Source organism: Mus caroli, chromosome 8 (genome assembly GCF_900094665.2).
Source record: "Mus caroli chromosome 8, CAROLI_EIJ_v1.1, whole genome shotgun sequence".
In the NCBI taxonomy this organism is placed as follows: Eukaryota; Metazoa; Chordata; class Mammalia; order Rodentia; family Muridae; genus Mus; species Mus caroli.
The window spans coordinates 27,541,834-27,569,235 of record NC_034577.1 but is presented as its reverse complement, the minus strand read 5'-3'; the positions used below and the strand labels follow the sequence as shown (position 1 = coordinate 27,569,235).

At 39.0% G+C, this 27,402-nt stretch overlaps 1 protein-coding gene across 2 annotated transcripts in view; it reads right to left on the bottom strand.

Moving 5' to 3' along the window:
- The window catches only part of Tex15 (testis expressed 15, meiosis and synapsis associated), a 67,937-nt gene extending 44,687 nt beyond the window's left edge, over positions 1-23,250 (bottom strand). Inside the window, exons 1-3 of one of the 2 annotated variants that reach the window (XM_021170328.1) lie at positions 23,188-23,250; positions 12,881-12,956; positions 684-819 (exon numbers count right to left, since the gene is read on the bottom strand). In XM_021170328.1, coding sequence (XP_021025987.1) covers positions 684-819; positions 12,881-12,883 — 139 coding nt within the window. In that variant the 5' untranslated portion in view covers positions 12,884-12,956; positions 23,188-23,250. Of the gene's footprint in view, positions 1-683; positions 820-3,625; positions 3,684-12,880; positions 12,957-23,187 lie in introns of those variants that run through there. The other variant, XM_021170329.1, reaches the window with a different exon arrangement.
- Positions 23,251-27,402: the final 4,152 nt, after the last annotated feature.

Below are 27,402 nucleotides of genomic sequence, written 5' to 3'. Positions count from 1 at the left end.
AAAAAAAAAAAAAAGAGCAAGGGTTTGGGTGGGGTGGGGTATGGAATTTCCTGATGCTGTAGAGCAAAGGATGGCAAAGATGAATGGTCCAGGCTCTGTGCTTGGTCACTACTGGTACAAAGTAAGAAAATGATAACCTGGTTGTAATTTAGGCTTCCTACTTGGCTTCTTCTGACACCACATTTGGTGGCAAGGGCACCTTCTCTACTGACAAAGGTGTAGTGGTCACGCCATCATCCAAATTCCTGGTGTTTTATCTAATACCTAATAGCTCCCACTTCTTAAGCTACTCCACTTTAGTGCCATGGCAATGAAAATAAGATTTTTCTTTTTTAAATTTCTTGCAGGAGAAGCCTATGCCAATTGGTATTTCTGGGTGGTAGGCACCGTCTAGTTGGAGCAAACACCGAGTCCAGAAGACACACTGTCAACTATTCTCTAGCCTCATGTTCCTCTTTTTTCTTCCTACTTTTGGAACTTCTCTTCCATCTGTTTTACATGTAAAATCCAAGGGTTTTAGTGTAATGACTGGGAAGACTAGAAACTGTGTCTACTCCATTTTGTGAGGCACACACGTATTTGAGAAGCCAAAGATTTAACTTAACCTAGTTTAATACTTGGTCAGAATAAACGAACCAGAGAAACAGAATTTTTATAGAAAGTCTCTTCTATAGAAATGTCACCTGGTTCAGTCGTCCTCCTGATCTTTGGAATGGTGAATTTCTTCCCAGCACTGGCTTCTGCGTCCATAGTCCACAGAGATTCACTGTCTGGGCTCTTGTACTTATCATTATCGTTTATTTCCATGTTGTTGGAGGTCTAAAATCAACCCAAATTAAGTTATGATCATTAAATACGCGTTTTACTTATGTACTGCCATATAATATGGTAGCAACCTGAAAGTCTTCAAAGAAAACAGAGCAAAAAATACAATCTGAGCCATACATACTGCCAACAGGTTTCAGGTACAATTTGCCAGCTTACCGCAAGTAGAAAAATGAATAAATTCAAAACATGTTCTGTATATAACTTTTTGAAGTTTCCAACAGATTACTCCCTTGTAATTTACTACATTACAAATGAGCAACCAAGCCTCTCTCTTCCTGAAAAGTTTAAACATTTCTACCAATACTTTTTATAAACATAACAAAATTCTTGCTAAATATTCTATTCTGTAAAAGTTCATCTTTCTTACCACACTTATATTTTCTTTAAATCACAATTCTTGGCTTTAGGAGAAACTTGGGAGTCATACATTACTTATTGATGACTATCCCTATACTTAGGTGATAGGCATTGTTCAATTGCTTGTTGTTCCACAAGACAGATGACAATGTTTAACTCAGGCTAGTATCAGTGAAGACACTCCTCCTTTCATCTGTCCTTCTCCTCCAACCAGACTCCTCAAACAGATTTTTTAAAAAAGCTTTCTTTTTAAAATTTTTTTATTTTATTATTTTCTGTGTACTGTATTGTATGTATGTATGTATGCATGCATGCATGCATGTATGTGTATTACATGTATGCAGGGCCCACTGAGGTCAGAAGAAGGCATAGGATGCCCTAGAACTGGACATCTAGCTTGGGACCTTGGAGGAGCAGCAAGTGTTCGTAACTGCTGAGCCCTCTCCCCAGCCCCTCAAACACTGATTCTTTCTCTCTCAAACTGGTTATTAAAGGAAGTTATGGGGCTTCCATACAAAGACATTCCATAAACCACCATTTCCTATGGTTATGAGCTGCTCGATGCCAACTGCTTAGCTCAGACACTAAGTCACAATGCCAATTATGATTTATTAAATTCTGCAGCCAAGTCACAAAAGGTAAGAATGTGTATAGAGGTTTACAGAGTACCCCCTCCCCCCAGTCCCTACCCTTTCTGTGCCCTCTGTAAGAGACCTTGTGATGTTCCAACCATAGGTAAGAGTAGGAATGAGCAAGACAATGAACCCTTCATCTGTTCACAGTGGCAAACACTAGTGAGCCTTGTACTCTCCATACAAGGTACAAGAAAGGCAAGCAGATGTCTGTGAGTTCAAGGCCAGCCTCGGCTTCACAGTGATTTCAAGATCAGTCAGGACTACATACTTAGTGAGACTCTGTCTCACAGAAAGAAGAGAGTATCATCTTTACAATATCCAGCAGCAGTAGTAAAAGCCATGTCCACTTGTTAGCTTAGTAATGAGAAAGAAAATAATTCAGAGAAATGTATAAAAACCTCTCATTTATTCATGGTTTATTATCAACAGCAAACAAGGTATGGAGCAGCTAATATACCTGAAGAAAGACCCAAGTGTGCCATCCTGTTATTCCAGTTAAATTATGCACTCAGAGAAACTGAGTGATTCCAGTTGTATGCTTTCTCTAGTAGAATTTACTACTAAATTTAAGAATGTTTCTTAAATTAACTCACTTTGTTTCTTGGTGTGTAGGACAATATAGTATCACAAAAAGCTACTTTTAAAGTTGATGAAGTTATTTGAGAAACAGGTGTTCAATATTCTCCACTAGCTAAGTTACTATTGTTTCTTTTCAATTAACAACTTTCTTTTAGACCAGTCCAAATAGACCAGTCACATTCATAAGAAGTCTTTTATACTTATTTTTAAAATTTTTTTTTGAGTTTTTCAAGACAGGGTTTCTCTGTTTAGCCCTGGCTGTCCTGGAACTCACTTTGTAGACCAGGTTGGCCTCGAACTCAGAAATCCACCAGCCTCTGCCTCCCGAGTGCTGGGATTAAAGGTGTGCACTACTACGCCCGTCCGGCAAGTCTTTTATACTTATGTATCATGGACTCAGAACCTTTACATTACATTTATCCTTTTAATTTTTGTACTCATGTAAAAATGTATAGCATATATTATAGAATATATTCAGTAGTCCTATAACTATATATATATATATATATATGTATATGTATATTTATACACACATTGTTTACTTTTATATGCTTAAAGTGAAATCAGAACGTTTTCCTTATATGCTTAATCTAAAAAAAATCAAAGGTAAAAAAAGGTTTATTTTTATATGGTTAAAATAAAAGAGTTGAATCTCAAGGGTTGTGGTGATGTGTCCTCTGGAGCACTAGGACCCTCCTAGGTGAAGAGTAGAGTAGGAAAAGGAATAAATCCTAAAGTCATCAGTAACAAGCAATGAACAATAGATGTAAGACAACTAAAGAACATATGAACCAAAACCTAAGTTGCTCATAATTAAAATGTCTATTCTATAGGTTTTAAAGATGCATATTAACAAGCTTGAGCCATTATACTTAAGGATTAGATAAAACAAATTCTTGGGAAAATATAACTTATAAAAATAAGTAAAAATAGATTTTGAAAGGTATTATTAGGAAATCATAATATAAATTTATCTCTAAAAAAGCAAGGGTCATTTAACAATAGGAAAAATACTAATTTTTACTAGAGTGGCAATTTCAACAGATACAGAAAGAACAAGTGAAACTTAAAATTCATTTATATTTTATAAAACTTAACAGATAAGAATAGAAACATCTATAACCTGACTATATATATATATATATATATATATATATATATTCTACTAAAGGAAGTTGGAAATGTAAAAACCATTCTCCTTAACATCAAGAATAAAATAAGGATACCTGCTTTTACCACTTCTCAACAGTGTACTGGAGTTGCTTATAGTGCAGAAGAAATAAAATATAAGAAGAACTTTTAAAAAGTAATTGGGAAAAGTGATACTGGGTGCCAGGGTTTAGCAATTTTCAGGGACTGACAGAGACTGACTCAGTTCCTGAAAGAAAGCTGGGACCCAAATGCCAAGCAAGTTATATAGAATGTTGGTTGGAAAGGCAAATGTAATAATGGATTAGAATTCTGGTTCTACTGCACAAAAAATTTTGCACTGAGCAAAGTGCCAGGCTTCTCTCTGTAGCGGATCTATGTTATAGGGATACAGGACGTGGCACAATACTAACTGTAAATGTAGATCCGATTCCTTTTTATGGACCACCTCAAGTCTATTGAGAAGTACAATATTGTAAGAACAAACAGAAGTCAAATATTGGCACACCTCTAGTTCTTCAATTAGCCAGCGAGCACGACATTGGCAAGTCTTTCTTTATAGCACATTATCTTGTATGTATAATGAATGTTTACATATTTTTCATAGACAAGTTGATGGCAAAAGAAATGAACTCTTAAAAGTTGAATAGTTGGTCTAGAGATGTAAACATCTCAAGGTCTACTTTTTCCACTAATTTACTTTTTAACCTGAGCATGCACGCTTGGGTGTGGTGGGATGTGTATGTTCCAAAGTGTAGAGGTCAGAGGACAACCTGGGGGAACTAGTGCTAAGCCACTGTTAGGCTCCCTCACAGTTAATTTTATTTTTATAGGATTATCCTTACAAATCAGGAATATAAGTTCTTAAGACTATTAGTTATAGTTGAGAAATTGCTCAAAACAAACATAGACTACCATTCCTAATCAACTGCCACAAAATATTTCAGCTGATCACCAATGAGTATCACTGGGAGAACAGTTTCAATTGAACAACTCCAAGAGTCCTGGGTTTCCTTTAGTAAGACTTGCCAGCTATCGGAACAATAGAGTTGGAGCTGGAAAGAAGGCTCTGTGGTTAAGAGTGTTTATTGCTGTTGCAAGATTCAGTTCCCAGCACTCACACAGCAGCTCACGACTGTTTGTAACTCTGGTTCCGTGGGACCTGATGACCTTCTTTGGCACTATATGTACATGGTGCACTTAACAAGCATTCAAAACATAACCTGTCAATAATTTTTAAAAAATAGTTTGGTGTAACAGAACCTCATGGTCCACTACAACCAAAGTATTTAGCATTCAGCTCTATGTAGAAGGACATGGCTTCCCCAGTACAGATTAAAACAATTTCAATTCCAAAGGGCTAGAGCTAAATTAAAACTACATTTCCTGTTTTCCGTTATGAAAACGGAATATTTTTCTCCACCCTACTGTCTCCATCATTCCAGACTCCTCTACTCATCTTGATTCTCCATATTCCTATCAACAGTTTTTAGGTAAACTTGACTGTGTAAGAAACAAAGTTGACCTGGGTTGTGTTTGCCTTAGCCTAGCTCACTTTTCTCTACCCCCAGTTTACTCTGATACTGTTACTCCACTTGAAGGGCATTTGCAAGAACCTCAATGACTTCCACATCAGTGTCTTACACTCATAAGTAACTTCTGACTCAACGGATCTGGCTCCCTAGATTTGAGAATTCGACCAATATGTTTTTGAAATAATATAGTCATTCCCCAGAAGTATATGACTTACTAATTCTGATTTTGTAGCTTTATATACTTTTTAGACATTAATTTCTTAGCTTCATAGTAATAACTCATCTTTCTCAAATTGGTCTTCACAATTGCTTTAATTTTTACTGAATTCAGAAGATACTTTTAATTACTTAAAAATATTTCATCAAAGTATAACCTCTGAAAACTTGATTAGGAAAAAAAAAAACTCCCCAAACATCTTGAGGCTGAGGTATGAAGCTAATGGTAAAGAAACAGCTAAGTGTGTATAATAATGCCTCAGGCTTGGTCCCCAGCATACAAGTCTTAGTATAACACACAAAACCCTGAGGTTTAAATTTGGCTTTCATTATCTGTGAGATTGGTTTACTCTTATTTTCCTGTGAATCAGCCTAGTTTTCTTCCACTACTAACTTTTTTTTTTTTTTTTTTTTTTTTTTGTTTTTCGAGACAGGGTTTCTCTGTATAGCCCTGGCTGTCCTGGAGCTCACTTTGTAGACCAGGCTGGCCTCGAACTCAGAAATCCGCCTGCCTCTGCCTCCCGAGTGCTGGGATTAAAGGCATGCGCCACCATGCCCGGCTCACTACTAACTTTTTAAACACAGAAATTTGTCTTTTAATGACTTGTAAAGCCTCTATACAGAAATTGTCATGATACAACATATCTCTTCTTTTATGTGGAATTTCACTGACTCTATGATCAGTTTAGGGAGAAAAGATACTGTTATGTCGTCTCCCTGTCTGTGAAGGTCGTATATTCTCCCCTTTATTCATGTCAGTATCTTTCAGTAAAGCTTTATTTTTTAATGTATTCATTCTATCTTATGAGCTTTATATTACTATAAGTAGCATATTTAAAAGCTACATCTTGGAGATGGCAAGATGATTCAGTAGGTAAACTATCCCCAGGATGGTGGATCCACATAATGGAAGAAGAGAATCAATGTCTGAAACTTGTCCTTTTGACTTCTATACACACACACATACCCCCCCCCAAAATAATAGCAATCAACAAACACAGCTCTTTGGTATCTCTCTACATCAATGGTCTCGATTCCCCAATAAAAAGACAGAGACTAACAGAATGGATGTGAAAACAGGATACATTTGGCTGCTGCATCTAAGAAACACACCTTGACCTCAAAGATAGAGATCTTCTCAGGGTAAAAGGACTGAAAGAGATACTCCAAGCAAATGGATCTAAGCAAGATGGTGCACCCATTATAATATTTGAAAAAATAGACTTAAGACCAAAAGTAATCAGGAGAGATAGGGAAGGACACTACATATTCAAAGAAAAATCCACTAAGAGGACACCTCAATTCTTGACATGTAGGCACCAAACATAAGGGCACCCATATTTAAAAAAAGAAACACTATGACAGCTTAAATCACATATTAACCCTCACACACTGATAGCGAAAGATTTCAATAACCACCTCTTGCCAACCAACAAGTAATAAAGACAAAAACTACACAGAGAAATGCTAGTGTTAAATGACACATCATAAATGGACCTAACAGACTTTTATATAACACTTCACTCACATAAGAATATATCTACTTCTCAGCACCATATAGAACTTTTTCCAAAACTGACCACATCCTCAGACACAAAGCAAGTCTCAATAGATACAAGAAAACTGAATTAACTTCCTGCATTCTATCAAACACCACAGATTAAAGATGGATTTTAACAATAGAAAGCTTGCAAACTAATGGAAAGTGACTGAATGAAAAATGTGTCAACAGAAATTAAAAAGAAGGGCTGGTGAGATGGCTCAGTGGGTAAGAGCACCCGACTGCTCTTCCGAAGGTCCAGAGTTCAAATCCCAGCAACCACATGGTGGCTCACAACCATCCGTAACGAGATCTGGTGCCCTCTTCTGGAGTGTCTGAAGACAGCTACAGTGTACTTACATATAATAAATAAATCTTTAAAAAAAAAAAAGAAATTAAAAAGAAAATTAAAGACTTCCTAGAATTGAATGTAAATGAATACAACAAACTCAAACTTATGGGACGTAATGCAGGAGGTTCTTAGAGGTTCATAGTACTGAGTGTCTACATTAAAAAAAAAAGGAGATGTCACATACTAGAAACTTAACAGCACACCTAAAAGATCTAGAATGAAAAGAAGAAATCACATCTACAAGATGTAGAGGGTAAGAAATAATCAAACCCAGGGCTAAAACCAATACAATAAAAACAAACAAAAACAATACAAAGAAGCAGTGAAACAGAATATGTTCTTTGAGAAAGAAAATCATTAAGATTGACAAACCCTTATCCAAAGTAAAAACACAGGAAGACTACTCAAATTAACAAATTTGAAATGAAAGGGGTACATAACAGACACTGAAGAAATCCTACAAACATACTTTAGAAATCTGTATTCTACCAAACTGGAAAATCCAAAAGAGGGGAAAGATGTGTGTGTGTATGTGCACAGGATGTGAATTTTAATACTGCCTCGGCTATGTAAAACCATGTTTCAATCAATCTGATCATTGCTAATATAGCTGCATTAATTTTTGAATTTTTCTCCCATAGTTAAAAAAATATTATCTCTGGAATTTCTCACATATTTATGATGATGTGATGATGTTCTAGGCAAAGTATTTGATGGGACTTCCTGAACGTCTTAGCATCTTTCAAACCTTCTGACAGGCTGGAGAGATGGCTCAGCGGGTGGCTATTTGCTCGAGAACCTGACAACCTGAATTCAATTCCCAGGTCCCACATGGTGGACGGAGAGCATTGTTTCCTACACTTTGTACTCTGGAGTCCCCACATATATTACACTCTAGAATTACATGTGCACTGTGGTATGTACAATTGTACACAAACACACATGCATGCATGTATACATACACACAAAATAAACAAATGTAACTAAAAGAAAAATGTTACATGACATTCTCAGCAATATTTATCCTGATTGTTGTGGTATTTTATATTTCCTCAATAAAATTTTTTAAGTATGTATGTTCAAATATCTACCTTTACTCTTCCATGTTTCTAAGCTCCTCATTTATATCTAGGTAAAATGGTTCTTCCATCTAAGAGGGTTCTTCTAATCTACTAGACTACTAAGTTTTAAAAATTTTAAATTACAGGGGCTTGAAAAATGGTCAAGTAGTTAAAAGCACATACTTTTAACTACAGGGATTGGTTCCTAGCATCCATATCAAGAAGCTCAAAACTGCCTGTCACTCCCAGTTCTAGGAAACCTTACACATCTGGCCTGAGGGTACATGCATGTTGTGGATCAAACCTTACTCAGCCTTACTTTCATACACAAAATAAAAAGAATATTACATTTATTTGCATCACCCTCCCTCCCCGGCACCGTGTGTGTGTGTGTAAATTCTATGGTCCATGAATAGTGGTCACAGAACAAGTTTCAGGAAGCTATTCTCTCTCTTCACCATATGGGTCCTGAGGTTCAAACATGGATCACTAGGATTGGCAGCAACTGCCTTATCTTTGAGTAAATCAGCTTTCCCACAAACTGCCAAATTTAAATTTTGTTGATTATTATTTTCATGTATATGAGACACGTTTGATTCTTTAAAAAATTTTTTTGAGTCAGGGTCTTATATAGCCAGTCTGGTCTCCAAATCTATGTGTAGCCAAGAATGTCTCTGTGTTCCTGATTTCTCTGCATTCTAACACGATTTCTTTAAATGTAAAATAAATGTATTTTAAAAACTATGTGCGTTGTCTCTCTTTGTGTGTGTGTGGTGTGTGCGAGTAGGAGCACATGCGTGCATCGGAGGACAACTTTCTGGTGTTAGCTTTCTTCTTCCACCCTGAGTTCCAGGGACTCAAACTGAGGTCATTAGGCTGCAGAAAAAAACCATTTTTACTGGCCAAACCATCTCACTGGCCCTAAACATACTTTTATTTGATAATTCCACCATCTTTTGTTTGCTTTTGTTATTCAAGACAGGATTTCTCTGTGTAGCTCTGGCTGTCCTGGAACCTGCTCTGTAGACCAAGGTGGCCTCAAATTCATAGAAATCCACTTTACCTCCCAAGATTAAAAGTGTGTGTCACCACCAACCAGCAATTCCACCATCTTAATTCTAATAATCTGGTTTTTGTCTGTTTGTTTATAATACTTTGTTTCCTGAATTATAGATATATGCAAATATTCATATATACATATATTATTTATTAACATTTCTTTAAGTTCATATTCTTTGGAGCCTACCAGACATCTAGACCACTGAGCTACAATCAAGAGGTTCAAAATAAATCTTCATTGCATATGAAATAAACTGATGTTCTATAATGATGCCAATCCCATTTCAGAGGGCAGTATTTGTAATAAACAGAACCAGGAATACTGGTTTTCTACACATAAAAGAACAAAGTTGGATTAATCCCAAATGGGATCAAGATCTAACCATTAGAACCAATTATAAAAGCAAGAACGAGACCTTTTAGAAGGAATTAGGTCTTGACAGGTGGACCTTCCTGATGGGATTAGTGGCCCTAGAAAAATGATCCCGTAGACACCTTTTACCACAAGGACACTATGTGAACGAGGAAGTACCCCTCATCACACGCAGGTTCTACCAGCAGCTTGAGCAGACTTATTTAACTTCCCACATGTAAAGAGCAAACCTTTGTTCTTTTAGAGTTGTCGCATAGGTGGTATTTCATTAAAGCAGCCAAGATACACTAAAACAGAGGCAGGGGCTTTTTAAAAGATTTCCTGTGGACAAGTAACCCTTAGTCAGCAAGTCTGCAATCAAAAGGATTACAAAACAGCTCATACCAAAATATGTGTCTAAAACACAGTGCTTCCAGGCTAACATATAACTGTCACTACCAAATGTTTGTTCCATCAGTGATGGGAGGGCTCAAGGAGGTAACTAGTACACTGCTTCAATGACGGAAGCCTGAAACCAAGCTGTCCTACAGGGTCCAGAGTAGGCCTCTGCACTGCTATCAGCAAGGGCCTCTGTTAATAATACTCTTAGCTAACTCTGATCTTACTTGGTCAATTCAAGCAGGAGTAGCTGGATGAACATCAGATCCAACATGTATAGCCAAGATTACATGCCATCTTACAATATAAACATAAATATAAATGTTACTGTAAATGTGAAAGTTATTCTAGGACTTACATGTCAACACTTGTATACACTTTTAAGTGAAGTTCAACCATTTTGCAGCAACTTAACAGAGTCTATCCTTCATTCTCTTTCAAATCTTATAATGAGATTTGACCATGTATGACATGGAACTTGGGAAAGGAGGGTATCTTCAATGTTTAAATGTAGAACAATTAATGACCTAAAGCTCAGAGTTACTATGTTTTCAATTTTTACTTGACTGGCCATCAGAATCTATCTGACTAGTTTTCGTTTCCCCACTGTCTTGTTTACTTTGCCATATATCAGGATCTTTTAGAAAAGTACCACATGAAGATCATGCCCTTGGAGAAATAAACCTGATAAGTTCTACTTCTCCTGGAGGCATTACTGTCACCCAGAGGCAAAGGCTTACACAGGAAGAACACAATAATTCCAGTAGTTGACTCACTATTCTAAAAACAAAGGATTAAAAAGAAAAGTCAACATGAGGCTGGGGAGGTAGCTCACTGAACAATGGGCTTGCTGTGCAAGCCTAGTAATTTGAGTTCTGCACCCAGAACCCACAGAAAGGGAAAGAACAGACTCCACGAAGTTGTCCTCTGACCTCCACACATGTGCTCTGGCATGCATGCCCAAACATGCACACCATGTGCACCCAAAACACAGTGATACAGAAAATTAAAAGACAAGCATAACTCATGAGAGAATGCTATTTTGCTAATACTTGATTTAGTTATGTTTAAAAGATTTAAAGAACACACACTGTATGCTTAAAATCAGTATCCTTATCACGACTTTCCCAGGAAGCTTGATGTATAAAGCCGTGGCTCCATTCAACAGGTTATAGTAGGCTGGAAATATCACAATAATCAGGGCTTAGGAAGGGGTCCATGGAGCCCTTCCTTCCAATCTGTACTATGAGCTACTGATGGACTCTGCGGGAGGGGCAGTCGCTGTCTTCAGTTGTGTACCCACTGAAGACTCCAATGGATAGTTTCAAATACAAGGTCACACAGATGATTATGGTATGGTTAAACTCAATGGGTCTCAAAGCAAATCAAACCAAATCCACAAAAACAAAACCCAACCAACCAAACAAAAAACAAACCCAAACCCAAACCAACAATTATCCATTTTTCTATCTTCCGTACAAAATACAGTTCCTTGTGAAATTAAGTATGTTCTGTGATCTAAAGTATCCTCCCAAATTTGTATGTTGAAGCCTAACCACTGATGTAACTGCAGTAAGAGATAGTTTCTATGAGATCTGTTATCTTTTTCAAAAGACTTTAATTATGTGTATACATTTGTGTGGGTGCCTGATGGCATCACATCCCCCTGGAACTGTAGTTTCACACAGTTGTGAGCTGCCTGATGTGAGTGCTGGGAATCAAACTCACGTCCTCTCTCTCTCTCTCTCTGGAAGAGCAGTAACCAATGAGCTATTTTACAAGTCCCAGATTAATGCTATTTAAAAAGACATCTAAGGGAGCTAGGGAAGTCTATTCCCCTATGTGGGGATAGAGTGAAATGTCATTTATGAGAAAGGAGATGCTCATCAGACAAGAAATCAGTTGTTGCTTTAACTTTGGATTTTCCAGCTATCTGACCTGTTAGATATATATTTAAAGACAGTCTCTTTATGTAACTAAGACTGGCCTTGAACTTAAGACCTCCTGCTTCAGCCTCTTGAATAATATAGTTACAAATATATACTGCCACAAATGGCTGAGAAATACATTTCTGTTGGCTATGGGTTACACAGTTTATGGGATATTATAGCAGCTTAAACAGAAAAAGTTTAGTTCTCAATAAATATTTACCATCAGGACAAATATTTGCATACTCTGAAAGTTGACTCTATGTTATAAGATGCATCCCACATGTATCCTATTGAAAAACTGTAGTGATTTGTAAAAGTGAAGTCTTTGTGTCTGGCTTTGAGTGAAATGTTTCAGCAAAGCTTCTGCTATTTGGTTTAATAAGCAGAGGCTGAGAATTGTTTTGAGACTATTTGAACCTTGAAGAAATGTTTGTCTCCCTGGACAGTCTGCTCTTGGTTCTATGTGAGAGCTTGCAGACATATAAACCTTGGTCATAAGACACTCCTCTTTTGATTCTGGCTAGCCTTGGTTAAAGGGAACTGATTTGTGTGGGTCATCTGATCTCTTGGGCAGCAAGGACAGGATAACTGTGGTGGTTGGAACCTTTCCCAGCTCCTTAATTTTTGTATAATGACTGAATGAAAGTAACTGGAGTGAGCTAGTCGGGGTCAGTCTTTTTTTCCAAGAAAGAAGGCTGAACCCCTCTGCTCCTTCAGAAAATGAAGGTTTAGCATCTTAGTGAGCTTCTCTCTATTGTGGCACCTACGACCAACACCAACCATTGAAAAACTATTCATAAATTAGAACCAATCACCTAAAGAAGTTTTTAAAAAGTCATCACAGAACTGTAAATCATAGTAGCAAAGTCATCACTTGAAATACTTACCATTCTTCAATGGTATCTAGTGCCATAGAGATATGCTCAAGACTCAGCCCATACACGAAAAACAGTAACGGAGCATCTATTTAAAAGAGAAAGAGACAGAATGTAGAAAATTATTGTAAAAGCTCCCTGCTAAGAACCTTCCTAAAGTCCTTGTGATTTGATTTTACCCCCTCTGATTTCTGCCTCCAGCTCACCATTTATGTATGAACCTCTAATGAAATAAAATGACATTATGACAGTGGACAGGCTTGCTTTAGAGTTTTTACATACAACAAATCCACTAAACACTAAGTACTGTTACTTTTGTACCAAATTAATGGGAAACAGTTATTACACATGCTATACACAGTGTATGTACTTTGTATATATTAATGCCTCATTTTACCTTCTCATTATCAAGAAGACAAAACACAGACCAAGAAAGCTAAAAGAACCTGCTTTACTTAACTGGCAAGTTCATTTTCAGGTTCAAGCTTGCTGCCTTAATCTGTACACCAGTACACCATCCCAATGCTGGCCCTACATATTATCCTATAGCATTTAAATATTTGGATTGACTATATCATGGAAACATTAACAGCTATGATTAGTTTCTATCCTTAAATATGTATTACAACTAGCTCTGTGCTATTATACAATAACACATTTTTGACGTAAGGAGCAACTACTAACAGACTTTAAGACTTACTAAAAATTCTACAGTTTCTCTTCTCTCCAACTTAAACCATTCAAGAAAATTTAAAGGTATTTAATGCACATGTTGTAAATCAATTTTCAAAGGAAAATACTGCTATGCATTTAAGAATGCTTTACTATGTTGTCTATGTCTTATTCAAGTATTTTAATAAAGTGTCCAAGAGATCTAGAAATGTAAATAGAGACAGCTGGACAAACCTAGCCATGTAATACTACAGTAATTAAAAAGAGACTGGTACATGAAAGCAAAAAGTCAGGGCAGGCACCATTAATATGGCAGTTTGCAGTTCTGGGGAGGTGGAGCAGGAGTTCAAAGCCATCCTTGGCTATATGCCAAGCTCAAGCGAGGACAGCCTAGGCTACATAAGACTCTGTCTCAAAAACAGAAAGAAATTAATAACAAAATGCCAAAGAATTTGGGAAGTAGAAGTACTGAACAATTTAGTAATGGTCAGGCTCACTATCACTCACAAAGGATAGCAATAATGGTCTGAGATACTTAGTATTAACTGTATGTGTGATACAGAACTATAGTTTGATGGCTTTCACTATTCCACAATCTTTTACATTCTTCATTTCAACTTGGGCCTCGAAGAGTTACTACCACAATGAAAAGTGTGTCCCTGTCCACAGTGAGATGGTGACACAAGAATACTCTATCAGAACGTTCACGAATGCATCAAAGGGGTGGGCTTCATGAAGCATGCCCGCTTACCCTCCAATGAGATCTGAAAATTTGCCAAAGATAATACAAAGTAGGACCTAGCCCACACTAGATTGTGCACTATTGTACAGAAAATATAACAAGGATACACTTTGGGTAATTTGTACACTAGGAACCACTTTCAAAACTGTACAGGCAAGAACTAGCCACAAAAGGTCATATAAAGTTGTCAAACTGGAATGGCAGAAGAATGGCAACCCCTTGGACAAGAAAGAAAAGAACCAGGACAATGACAAAATGGAATGACATCAATTACAGGTTGGAACAAAGGTTAGTTCTGGTTTGGTTTAATCTATCCATAGATTTTTGACATTTATTCTGTTTTTTTTTTTTTTTTTTTTTTTTTTTTTTTTTTTTTTAAAGAGCAGACAATGAACATATGCTGAGTGTGGTGGTGCACAGCTATAATCTCAACACTCTTCAGAGGCTGAGGCAGTTGGATTGTGAGCACCAAGCAAACTTGAACTATTTAAAAAAAAAAAACAAAACAAAACCCACCACCAGATAAAAAGCTCTAAATCCAGCAATGCCTTTTCCCTTTACTATGTCTATTTCCAATTCCTTTTGCAAATTGTGGACAAGAAGAGAAACACAGTAATATAGCATAGACATATATTTAAGCATGAAATTATATGGGGAAAATTAAGTATCAGGTGAGAAGAGGAAAAACAGAGAAGGTAGTCAACATGGTAAATGTTAAGTGCAGAGCAGATTTCATTTAGATGCAACTATTTAGGTCAATGAGATGCAAATCAGTTTTTAAAGAAGTCTCTTGTCGAATAAAAAAACTGCATTAACAGATACCTATTGCTTTAGGATATTTGAACACGCTGTGAACCCCAGAGATTGTTACTTACTAAAAAAACCTTATTTCTAGTTGTGGTGTGGTTTAACCCTTAGCACATATCTTTAATCCCAAACAATAAAGGTATAGTTAATTTGTAGAAGGAAGCAGCCATGTGACAGAGAAAGTGACAAACCAGAGAAATATTTGACAGAATAAGATATCCCCACCTCTTAGGAGAAGAGGGAGGAAAGGGAAGCTACTTGAGGGAGCAGCAGAGAACAAGAAGAGGAGGCAGTATTCGTGGGACAGTTGTACAGAACAAGCTAGACACAGGTGAAGACTAGAGAATGAGGAGCTAGAAGATCACAACTGCTTGACAGAGACAGCTTGAGGCCAAGCAGAGCAGTTCCAGAGAAGCCAAGAGGGAAGCCAGATTGAATTCAGTCATCATGAAGAGGATTTTGAGCCAGAATAGGTGAGTTGACAAGCCAGTCAAGAGATCAGAAAGAACTAGGAACTTACTCAGCAGTAAGTCTCAGAGGCCTAGATAAGATTGTAGGGGTGCTAGAAGTTTCCAGGATAAGGCCTAGGTTAGCAGTAAGCTTCCCAGAGGACAACTGAATCAGTTACTTTTACAACTTTTGAAATCTACAAAGGCACAAAATTAGAGGAAAATGCTATCTGAGGGTTAGGACTGTAACTCAGTGGCAGCATGTTTGCCTAGCATGTGTGAAGACCCAAGTTCAATTCCCAGCACTGTTTAAAAAGAGGTGGTCTTGCAAGATATGTAACTGCACTCAGTAGTCACTGGTTATGTAAGTAAGCACTGGGACCTAAGAAGCACCTTAATTAACGAAATCTCCTGTGTCAGTGGAATCATCTGAGGTAGGTATAGACTAGTAAAGAGAGGCAGCTGTTTTCAGTGATCCCTGAGTGGCAACATCACACCTGGGAACTTGTCTGTACTGAATCTAAAACAAACCTCCTGAACTTAAAGGATGGATGCAGCAATCTGTGTTCTGAAAACTTCTCCAGGTGACGATAACCCAGTGCTCAGACCTGCTAGTCTGAGAAAGTTCTGAAGAAAGCATCAAGACACCCAATGAGAGCCCCACACCACGTCAGTGCTATCTTTTAGCCACTATTAGTAGCAGGAAACAAACTTCACTTTTGGGTGCAATGCTACTTGAGGAAGAAACAAAACAAAGCAAGATGAGGACAGGCAAAAGACAGTTCTGTTCACTTCACTTCACTACTACCAAGCAACTACTTGTTCCCAATTTGGAAAAGAAGTGCAGCTACACATCTTAACAACTGCTCACTCATGCCACATGTGTAGTTATGTATTCAGAACACTCGGGTAATGAACTCTTTATACTGATGTGACACACTACTAACACAATAAATCTGTGTTTTGCCCTCAGTCATTTTCATAATTTGTAGTGATTAAAAGGTTTCAACTTTGTTTTAATGTTTCATACTATATGAATGAATGTCCCTTAAAATTTTCCGGGCAAGCTCTCCTTCAGGGATACGCACCTAATTATACAGGTCAAGTGAGAATAAAGTTAAAAGTAATTTGCATGCTTAAAATCTGTCCCAAGAGCCTGGGCCATGGGAAATCATACTTTCAGTCCGGCTGCTTTTCATCAGGGGAGTAACTACCGTTAAGGGGCCCCCAAGGATTACGACTCCCTGACTTTCTTTCCCTTTGGAGTTTACAACCTTTGGTAAAAACAGATCAAGTTCCACAGACCTAGAAGTCATCGAGGCTTCAGAGTAAGGTGAGAAAAGAGCTAAGTTCATCAATCAATCCTCTACTTCTCGTTCTCCAACCATACTGAATGGGCAAATCCACCTAGCTCAACTGAAATACAACCAATTCCAAAACAAGAATGATTACCTATGCTACCTACCTTTTATATATCGACACTATTTTATTTTGAGCCCAAGTATTAATGACAGCAGATGTGTTCCTCTAAGGTACTGGGTTAAGAACACAAAGAGAATAAATGAGGGCCTCAGAATGTCACGTCTTGTCTTTTCTTTTCCACAGATAAAAGCAGAGCTGGCTACTTGGTCAAGGTCCTAGCTATGACATGGTCTAGATGAGTGTGTACAAAGTGAAGGTTTGCTGTGCTGCCAGGCTGTGAAGGGTGGAAAGGTGGTCAGATAATCAGAGCCCAAACGAAGTGCATTCTTTGCTCAGCAGATGCAAATTATACCGGAAAGGAACTGGGAATTATTGTAAAGGCACAGGGATAAGATTAGTGGCTAATTCCTCACGGTTATGACACTTTTTAGAAGACATCTGGGAAATACAAAGAAATAATCAGATGATTAAAGATAATGACTGAACTTTCAAGGGACTAATATAAAACTCCTGGAAGAAAAGAACAGTAACAAGAGTAGTTTATTTAATCTTTGTAGAAAATCTATCAGGTACTTCCCTGCACAACAAAATTGTCTCTGAAATATGTCAAATCTAAGAATCCCATCGTCATGTTAATCAATATAGAAAAGTAACTACGCAGGTGACAAGCTTCTAATGAGAGCTGACCAGTCTGGAGGTGACCTTTCCACTATCGCCTGCTTTCTGGTTAAATGTACTCCTTAGTTGGCCTTTAATGCTGATCTTTAATCATCTCCTTAGTTCTTTGTATTTCCCTAATGTCTTCTAAAAAGTGTCATAACCATGAGGAATTACCTACTAATCTCATCTCCGTGCTTTTAGAATTAATTCCCAGTTCCTTTAAAATATAATTTTAATCTGCTGAGCAGAGAGCAGACTGTTTTGGGCTGTGCTGATTAGCTGATAACTTTTTCACCCTTCACAGTCTGGCAGGCAGCACAACAAAACTTTACATCTTACACTATTCTGGGCCACCTAATTTCTAGGGCTTTGACCAAGTAGCTAGCTAGCCCAGTATACAGAGTAGCTCTTGCCAGTCAGGACATCTCTCTCTTTTTTAAACAGGAGGTTATCTTTCTCACTCACCTTTCAGTCTGCTAAAAAAAACGAGATGGGTTAATTCAGAACATGGTGATGAGATGCAACCTTCCACACCTCGTTTCTCTCAAAAGGGACCTCCCTAGGAAGTCCAAGATGTCTTTGAACTGGCAATCTTTCTGCCTTGGTCTTTTGAGTTTTGAAATTACAAATGTATACCCCCCCCTACTCACCACACCTATGCAAAAAAAAATATTTAATTTTGTAATGAGTCAATGCTTAGAAAAAAAAATCACTAACACAATCATATTTCCCTAATTATCAAATTCTATGTCTTTCTCAAGAATGAGGCAGAATGGTCACTTAAATGATTTTAAGTGAATTTAAATTTACCAACCTTCCTTCACATCAGCAATAATAATGTAACTCATTTACCTACATCTAACATTACATTTGCCTCAAGATTCTATGTGACTCCATTTCAGTTAACAAAACTGAGGCACAGAAAGATTATAGGTCTAACTGGGGTAGGCATGATGAATCTGTAAAGCTTTATCTAAGTATGTCCTTCTGCTGTCGAGTTGCTCCCTATTCCCGTGACTGTGCCTAACCCTACTCAGGATGGACAACTTAAATAAATAAAAACACCATTGGTGGGTTACTGGGCTTAGACTTCCCTCACCATTACTCTCCTTTTACTTTCCGTACACAAGCAAAGAGTTTGTTTTTAATTTTACGAGAGTGGTTCACCCTTGTTTTGATCAACTAATGACATCAAATTATAGTAGCCCTCCATATTCTACTGAGAAATAGTTGCTTCTATATTTTCTTTATGTAGTTTTCACTCATTGTTCTTGCTAAGATCTTACATTAAAAGGTTAGTGAACATGAAATGTCTTTTTCATTAAGTTTTTCCCTGCCAGCCTCAGAGGAGAGAACACTGCCCCAGCCAACATAGTCAATCTCAGCAGCAAAGAGTGGACTAATGGGAGCAGCAACAAATTGGCCGTCACAGTCTAGTTATGTATTTAGTTCTGACACTATCTAGCTAAACTGAAATGTCTTCTAAAAACAACCTCTTTCGCTTCTATTGCTCTTCAAATTTGTTTTTGGTGGTGGAGGGGGTGGTTCTCAAGCTTCCTAATGCTGAGACTCTTTAATAAAGTTCCTCATGTTGTGGTGACCTTCCCCCAACCATAAAATTATTTCAATGCTGCTATTATGGATCATAATGTAAATATTTTTGGGGACAGAGGTTTACCAAAGGGGTTGTGACCTACAGGTTGAGAACCAGTGCTTATTGAATGTGGATAAAGCCATACATTTTACTTTAACAAAACCCAACATGTTATCTTAGAGGCCTTTCAAGTGTTGGGGCTCAGGAAATGATACCCCACTGTACGGCACCCTGACTTTGAGTATTCTGAACCTGAGACTGAAAGGCTTCACAAGGGACGTTTCCCCCTGAACTTCTCTCATGACCTGTCTCCCATCCTTTCTTCTAAGGAAACAGCTCAATGAAACCAGTCCATCCTTCCTATGACTTAAATCCAGTCTCCCAAAGCAAGCCGGAAAGTACGACAGTCACTCTCTCCCTTCTTTAAAGACCCTTATCCCCAGAGAAACAGGCTGTGTTGGGTTTTCCTGGCAACCATCACCACCACATATCTTACCCTTAGTCTTTATGACTGATTAAGAGTTTCCCTGGCTCTTTGTAATGTAAAGCTTTGATTCAGTCTGGTTAATCTCCATAAGACTTCACAAACCAGTCATTATAGCACCACAATGCTTACAATAGGTGAGGAAAAGCATACCCACAGTAAAACAAGAACCACAGAAGCCCACTTGCCTCAACCTAAAGATCTTCTAGATAGAGGAAGACAATGGATCCAGATGACTTAACCTAAAACTGTCATTCAGTCATTCTCATTTAGTCTTGATTCTCAGTCTAGAAAACCACTAGTGCTAACAAGCTTATAAAAGAAAGTTTTAGGTTAACTGGCAAAAGGTAATTCCACCCTTCCCACCCCCTCTCCCGCCCTGCCCTCCTGAGGCAAGTAAGAGAGAGTGAAATGAGTGTGTGCAGTTTCAGATTTGTATCCCGACAAGCTATTCAGCATTCGATCACAGTTTAAGTTTTAAAGTTTTCATTTGAAGGTATGATACACTACATCTCTCAGAAAGACTGAGAATAAAAATATTTTTGTCGATTTTGTGGCTAACAGGCACTGAACAAAACTCTCCAAAACGAAAACTAAGTTCATATGGATAAGGATTTGTCTACATCAATTAACTTATTTATACTAGTGAAAACAGCCACTCCAGCTTAGTCAACGCCCCCCCCCCCCCAGGAGCAGCTAGCATTAATTTCAAAGGGCAGTGATTACAAAGACTTTACTGATGGAGACTACACAGTACAAGGATATAGAATTGCTACCAGATTATAGAGGACTTTATAGGCAAAGTTGTTTTTAATTGTTTGACTTTTCCTTAGCCGTTCTCGTAACTCCACCCTACCTACTAAAATATAACTGTCTCTATTACATTAATTTCTGACAAGCTAACACAGTATATACTAAACAAACTTTACAAAGGTAAGTATTACAAAGCAAAGCTAAGTCATCTCATGAAAGCATTTTTAAACACATCAACTCAACAAATAAAATACCGGTGTTCTAGAAATACCTGCTGAACAAGAAGTCTATTTTTAATAAAAATAAGGAGGTCATTTTCATCTTTAATATATAGTCTTTATAGATTTCAAACAAAACTAATCACAAACACAGAACATTCAGGGACTGGAGAAATGATCAGATTTCTTTACACCTAACAGTGCATTCAAGAACTTCAATAGACTAAATCATCCTTCAAAAAGGCAAGCATTCTGAAGTGAAGGTGAAAAGAAGTTGGAACATAGCAAAAGCACACTGAGTACACTTATCAAAAACAAACCCTACTAACTTTCTAACGTCAGTCTTCCAGTATTGTGAAACTGTGACCACTCACCCCAATGTAAAGAAATCATAGTCCGGGTACCATTACTTATCCTTTTAGTATAATAAAACACAACTTTATACCTGAAAAATGCCCAAGTAGCCTAGTTAGTATAAGGACAAAAAACTTTCAAAAGACCCAAGGATCACTGAAGTAAAGGTATAAAAATGTTTTCGCACACTGTAAAGTAAACTATGGCAAGATATATGGTGCACATTAAAGTGTGAGCTGCTCAAATTAAACATTTCAGGAGAGGATGAGCTACTTGTTTATGAATTCTTCTTTAGAAATCTCTTAACAAAGAATTCACACAGACATTCAAGGTGTTAAAACACTTTCCCAGCAAATGTGATTATCTTTATCATCATAGAAGGTTCAGACTTTTAAAATGTCTGGGTAACAGTTAAAAACAGGCTTTTGCTTTGTTTTGCTCTGAATCAAAGCTTTTGAGGTGATCAAGGACAGGAATTGCAAAAATAAATAAATAAATAAATAAATAAATATTCACTCACCAGTTCCCTTAAACTCAACTGTTAAAATGCTTTCTCCTCCAAACAGCAACGGTATATATATATGTGTACACACACACACACACACACGCACACATTTTTGAAGAGAGACATGTCTCATTGTGTAGCTCTAGCTGACCTGAAACTCCCTCTGAACACCAGGCTGGTCTCCAACTCAGAGGTCTGCTTGTCTCTGCCTTCCGAGTACTGTGCCACTATGCCCAGCTGGATGGCTTTAAAGACATATTTTTAAGTGAAAAAAAAAAAAAAAGAGGGGGAGAAGAGCTTTTGGGGTCGCTGTTTCATAATTTACTTCTTTTGTTTATACAACATGTTTTGATCATTTTCTCCCCTCCCCCCTAACTTCGTGTGAAATCTGGAAGCTTTTAAACATAGCCAAAATCTGAAATTATTTTTGAAACATGAACTGAATAACAGTTCTTCAAACGTGTACTACTTCTACTCTGTCTTCACAGTCTTAAAAAAGAACATTCCAAGTTTTAAGCAGGCAATGGATACGTTTCTGGCATTCTACGTTATACCCTGAGGTGGTACCCTATTCACCAGTCTCCCCTCAACAGCACACACACACACACACACACACACACACAAAGTTTCACACTGCATGCAGCTCACACCTCACAACCGGAGGGCACTGTGGCATCTTTAAAGCCTTAGAGTTGCCAATACCATCAGCCTTTTCCGCTTTTTGGACCACCACTGCTCCACACCCCAATATGGCCAAAACTCAACCAAGGAGGAAAACTGTCTTAGCCGATCTGGTCCAGCCGGGCCAAGTGACATCAATCTTATTCACCTGGGAAATCGACTCTTTCACATCCACACCACTACCGGACCCTCAGGTGACAGACAATATGTTAGCATCCAAAGAATGGACTCAAAGCATCGAGGACCACGAAAGCGAAGTCACTCACAAAACCTCTGCTCTGGCCATGGCACCTCAGGAGCAGAGTCGGCAGCAGGAGACTGGCCGCGACCGCCCCGCACCTCTCCCCTACCTGGGACGGTCCGCGCGCGGGTGGGCGGGCGGGCGACCTCCGGCTCTTTGCAGCGAGGCCGCGGGCAGCCGGAGCCCAAGGACATCGTCCGGGCAGAACGCGGACGCGCGGCGCCCCGCCTCGTGAGCCGCTTTGCCCCGCGAGCCCCAGGTGGCAGCCGGCGGGGGCGGAGCCTCTGTGAGCCCCGCCCACCTCGGGGACCCCCCGGGGCGCAGCGCGGGAAAGCCAGCAGGGGGCGGGGGAAGCCCGGCCGCCCCCCCCTGCTCCGCGCATGCGCAGGTGTGGCGCGCCCCCTCCCCACGTCCCCTCAGTGAGGCCCTTGGAGCCCGCATCCCCCCAACCCCGGCGCTGAGGTGAGCACCGAGCAGAACGCGGCCTCACACCTTCTTCCACAGAGTGCCAGGGCGGCGGCCTCAGCACTCGACGCTGGGGAGGAAATCAGGAGTTCAAGTCCAGCCTGGTCCACAACTAAGCGAGAACTCCCGCTCCTCAAATTCTTATTAATAATAAATATTAATATTAATAATAATAATAATAATAATAATAATAATATACCACTTCCACAATTATCTGAAACCTGCTAACTTTACCTCCCTCCCATCCTCATCCACCACATCCTTCCACAAACCTGGAGTTACTTCATCCCTCTGGCGCCTTGGAAGTCAGTGCCCAGCTGGAACACAACGCCGGCAAGCTCCTCTCGCTTCTCTGGAAAGTTCAGGAAGGCGGAGGACACTTATATACCGCCACGCGCGCACGTGCAAGGGGTGGAGCCGGGGCTTCTGACTGCGCTTGCGCAGTAGGAGGACTAGACCCCCCCCCCCCCAATCAAGGTTTGCACATGCGCCGTTGGAATGATACTTGTTCCCTAGAGCAGGCTGAGGTAAACTGCTTAGTGTGTATGCCCTCTGCACATAGTAGGCTTGCAGGGAATTATTAACACTGGCTTCTGATATTATTTTAATAAAATAGATGGGTTGAAAGGGAAATTGGGCCACAGGGCCCAATTTTGTGACAAAACTTAACAGGCTTTGAATCCCCTGAGGATGGATGGAGCGACTGGTGGTCTGAGCTGCCTGACATGCGTGCTGGGAACTGAACATGGGCCCTTTAGCAGAGCAGACCTGCTTAGCTAAAGCCTAAGCCGGTGGTCAGCAAATGCATTTGTGTTTCGGGGATCTGAAACAACGGTATTTTTTAAATACTCCTTGCGTTCAGAAAGTGAAGTCTCCTTTACCTTCTGGCCTCGTTGGAGGCTCTTGTGGATCACAGAATCCAGGTCCTCTGGATTCGTCTGGGCAAGTCGTTTAGATTTAACTTCACATCTGTAAGCCTGAGGATTACTGCACTGTACCCAGGCAGAAACCCCAAGACACAGGGCTCAAAAGATGTACTGTGGCACAAAATTAAAGTATGTGGCATGAGGTGGTATCTTTAACATTTTGGACTATACAAGGGTTTCACTTTTACCTTTTCTGAAAGTTTCAGCTACGTAAGGACACCCAACTTTATGAAAATGGAAATACTTGCTTTTTTTTTTTTTTTACTCTAATTCCAGTTGAGTGAAGAGGTGTAACGTTCATCAGATCTTAACACCTTTCCAAGTAAATAATACTAAAATCTATTATATTTGCAATCCTATAAATTTTGTATCCCTAAACTTTATTTTAAGCTCTAGTCTTACTCTGTATAATTCTGTTGTTCATGTTAATGATCTATTTTGATACTAAATAAAAGTTCAAATTTATTTCACATTTACTTCTCCATTGGGTATTATTTCTCATTTTTAATCTCAAGAATTAGAGTACAGAGCAATAGTAGTCTTGGAAATTTTTAGTATGTTTAATCTGGTGTCTTAATCAAAGTTCTTTTGCTGTGAAGAGACACCATGACCATGGCAACTTTTATAAAGGAAAACATTTAATTGGGGCTGACTTACAATTCAGAGGTTTAGTCCGTTATTGTTATGCAGGAAGCACCGTGGTATGCAAGCAGACATGGTGCTGAAGAGGTAGCTGAGAGTTTTACGTCTGGATAAGCAGGCAGCAGGAAGAGAGAATGAAGCTGGGCCTGACTTGAACCTTTGAAACCTCAAAGCCCACACCCCCAGTGACCCACTTCCTCCAATGAGACTGCACCCCGTAATAGCGCCCCTCCCCATAAGCCTATGGGGCCATTTCCATTTCCATTTTGTTGGTTATCTACCAACAAAAACTATGGCTTGTTCATCTACTGAAATACTTGAGAGTATGTAACAAAAGGTAGTTGGATGCAAAAACATGTATGAATTTCACTAAATAATATTGCGAGGAAGTAAGAAAGAACATGTATTGAGGGCTGGAGAGATGGCTCAGGGTTAAGAGGGCTGACTGCTCTTCCAGAGGTCCTGAATTCAATTCCCAGCAACCACATGGTGGCTCACAACCATCTGTAATGGGATCTAATGCTCTCTTCTGGTGTGTCTGAAGACAGATACAGTGTACAACATAAAATAAATAAATAAATAAATAAATATTTAAAAAAAAATCTTAAAAAAAAACCAAAACATGTATTGTGAGGTTCCAGTTATATGCAGCTTCAAAAGAGGCAACATAAAATTATGTCTTAAAATTCGTATATATGTGAGTACACTGTTGCTGTCTTCAGACACACCAGAAGAGGCCATGAGATCCCATTACAGATGGTTGTGAGCCACCATGTGGTTGCTGGGAATTGAACTTAGGACCTCTGCAAGAGCAGCCAGTGCTCTTAACTGCTGAGCCATCTCTCCAGCCCCTACCTTTCTTTTCTTAAAGATGCTAAAGACGTTGTCTTTCCTCTGAGGTCCTGCTTTATTTTCAGCCTGTAAACGTCATTTTCATTGCTGTGATTTTAAGTATGATCAGTGTTTACACTTACGATTCATCTCAAAAATTATCTTGGAAAATACTTGTATGTGTGTGCGTGTGTTGATGTGTGTATATGTGTGAGTGTAGTGTATGCATGTGTGTATGTGTGTGCATAGGGGTACATGTATGTGTGTATGTGTTGCACCTGTGCGTGCATATGGAAGCCAAGGAAGGACATGGGTGTCCTCCATCGTTTTCTGCCTTCTTTCCTTGAGATAATAAGCTCTGCTGCTGAACTAGGAGCTGGCTGGCAGCCAGCAAGCTGCAGTACTCCTCCTGTCTGCCCCCTTCATGCTGGGATCACAGATGCAAGGACCACATCTGGCTTTTTATGCAAGGGCTGGGGATTCAAACTTCTGAAGCAAGCTTTCCTCCCACCCACTGAGCCATCTCTCCAGTCTACAAAAGACTTTTTAATTTTCAAAGGATTTAGAAGGGTATTTTTATTCTGTTCTTTATCTTTCAGATTAATGTTGGCATGGTTAGAAAGTGTGACTTCTGCAATTCTGTTTTGGAAATTTTATCAGGGTTAATTTAATTGTGTTAATATTTTTTCCTCACATAATGTATTCTGATTGTGTTTTTCCCTCCCTCTCCTCCTCCCAGTTCTTCCACACCTCTGTCCATCTGGACCTACTCCCTTTCTATCTCTCATTAGAGAACAAACAGTCTTCTAAGGATAATTATAATATAATATAATATAATATAATATAATATAATAACATAACCTAATACAATGAAACAAAAACTAACAATTCAGAGTTATACAAAAAAACAAAAAAACAAAAAAAACAAAAAAACAGAAGGAAAGAGCCCAGGAAAAGGCCTAAGAATCAAAGCCTTTATCTCTGTGTTCTAGCATCTTTGGAACAGGAAGGTACCATGCACACTGTCAAAGGAGAAACAACCACCAGCCCAGCCAGATGGTCCACAGCAGTGTCCTGTCTTCGAGATCTGCTAGAGCTGAGGAGAACACAAAGTTGGTGGGGGTAACCAACCAATATCTGATTTGACTTAAGGCCCACTCCACAAAACGGAACCCATACCTGATGCTGCTTGGGTGACCAAGAATTTGAGACTTGATAAACCAAGGACCTAGGTTAAAATCAAACACCACTGTTCAAAAAAAGTAGCAATAAAAGTAGTAATAATAAATAAAATAAAGTAGCATCTGCTATGCTCAGATCAGGGCCTTGCTCAGCCATGATGTTAGAGAAGCTTTCTCCTGCAGCCGATGAGAACAAATACAGAGATCCACAGCTAGATATACGAAATGAGAGAGAACTTGAAATATTCAGTCCTAAATGGGATGTCTCCATCAAATCCCTCCTCTTCAAAGCTCAGGGATTCCTGTGAAAGAGGAAACAGAAAAAGTGTAAGGGCCAGAGGGAATGGAGGATATCAAGAAAACAAGGCCTTCTAAGTCAATAGGATCAAAGCTCATAGGAACTCACAGAGACTGAAGCAACATGAACAGACGTCCCTGCATATGTTTTCATACATGCACATATATAAACATATACAATGGCTTCCAGTTTAGTGTTTTTGTGGGATTCCTGACTGTGCCAGCAAGTGGGACTCTGATTCTTTTTTTTTTTTAATGTTTATTTATTTTATGTAAGTACACTGTAGTGTGTCTTCAGACACTCCAGAAGAGAGCATCAGATTTCGTTATGGATGGTCGTGAGCCACCATGTGGTTGCTGGGATTTGAACTCAGGACCTTTGGAAGAGCAGTCGGCGCTCTTAACCACTTAGCCAGCTCACCAGCCCCGGGACTCTGATTCTTGTGCCTTCTCTTGGGCTCTTTTCCTTCTGTTTGTTTTGTTCAATTCCATTGTCTTAGCTTTTGTTTCACATTATAATTATCCCTTAGATGCCTTAGATGTTTGTTTTCTAATGAGAGACGGAAAGGGGTGGATCCAGATGGATGGAGGTGCGGGGGCGGGGGGGGGG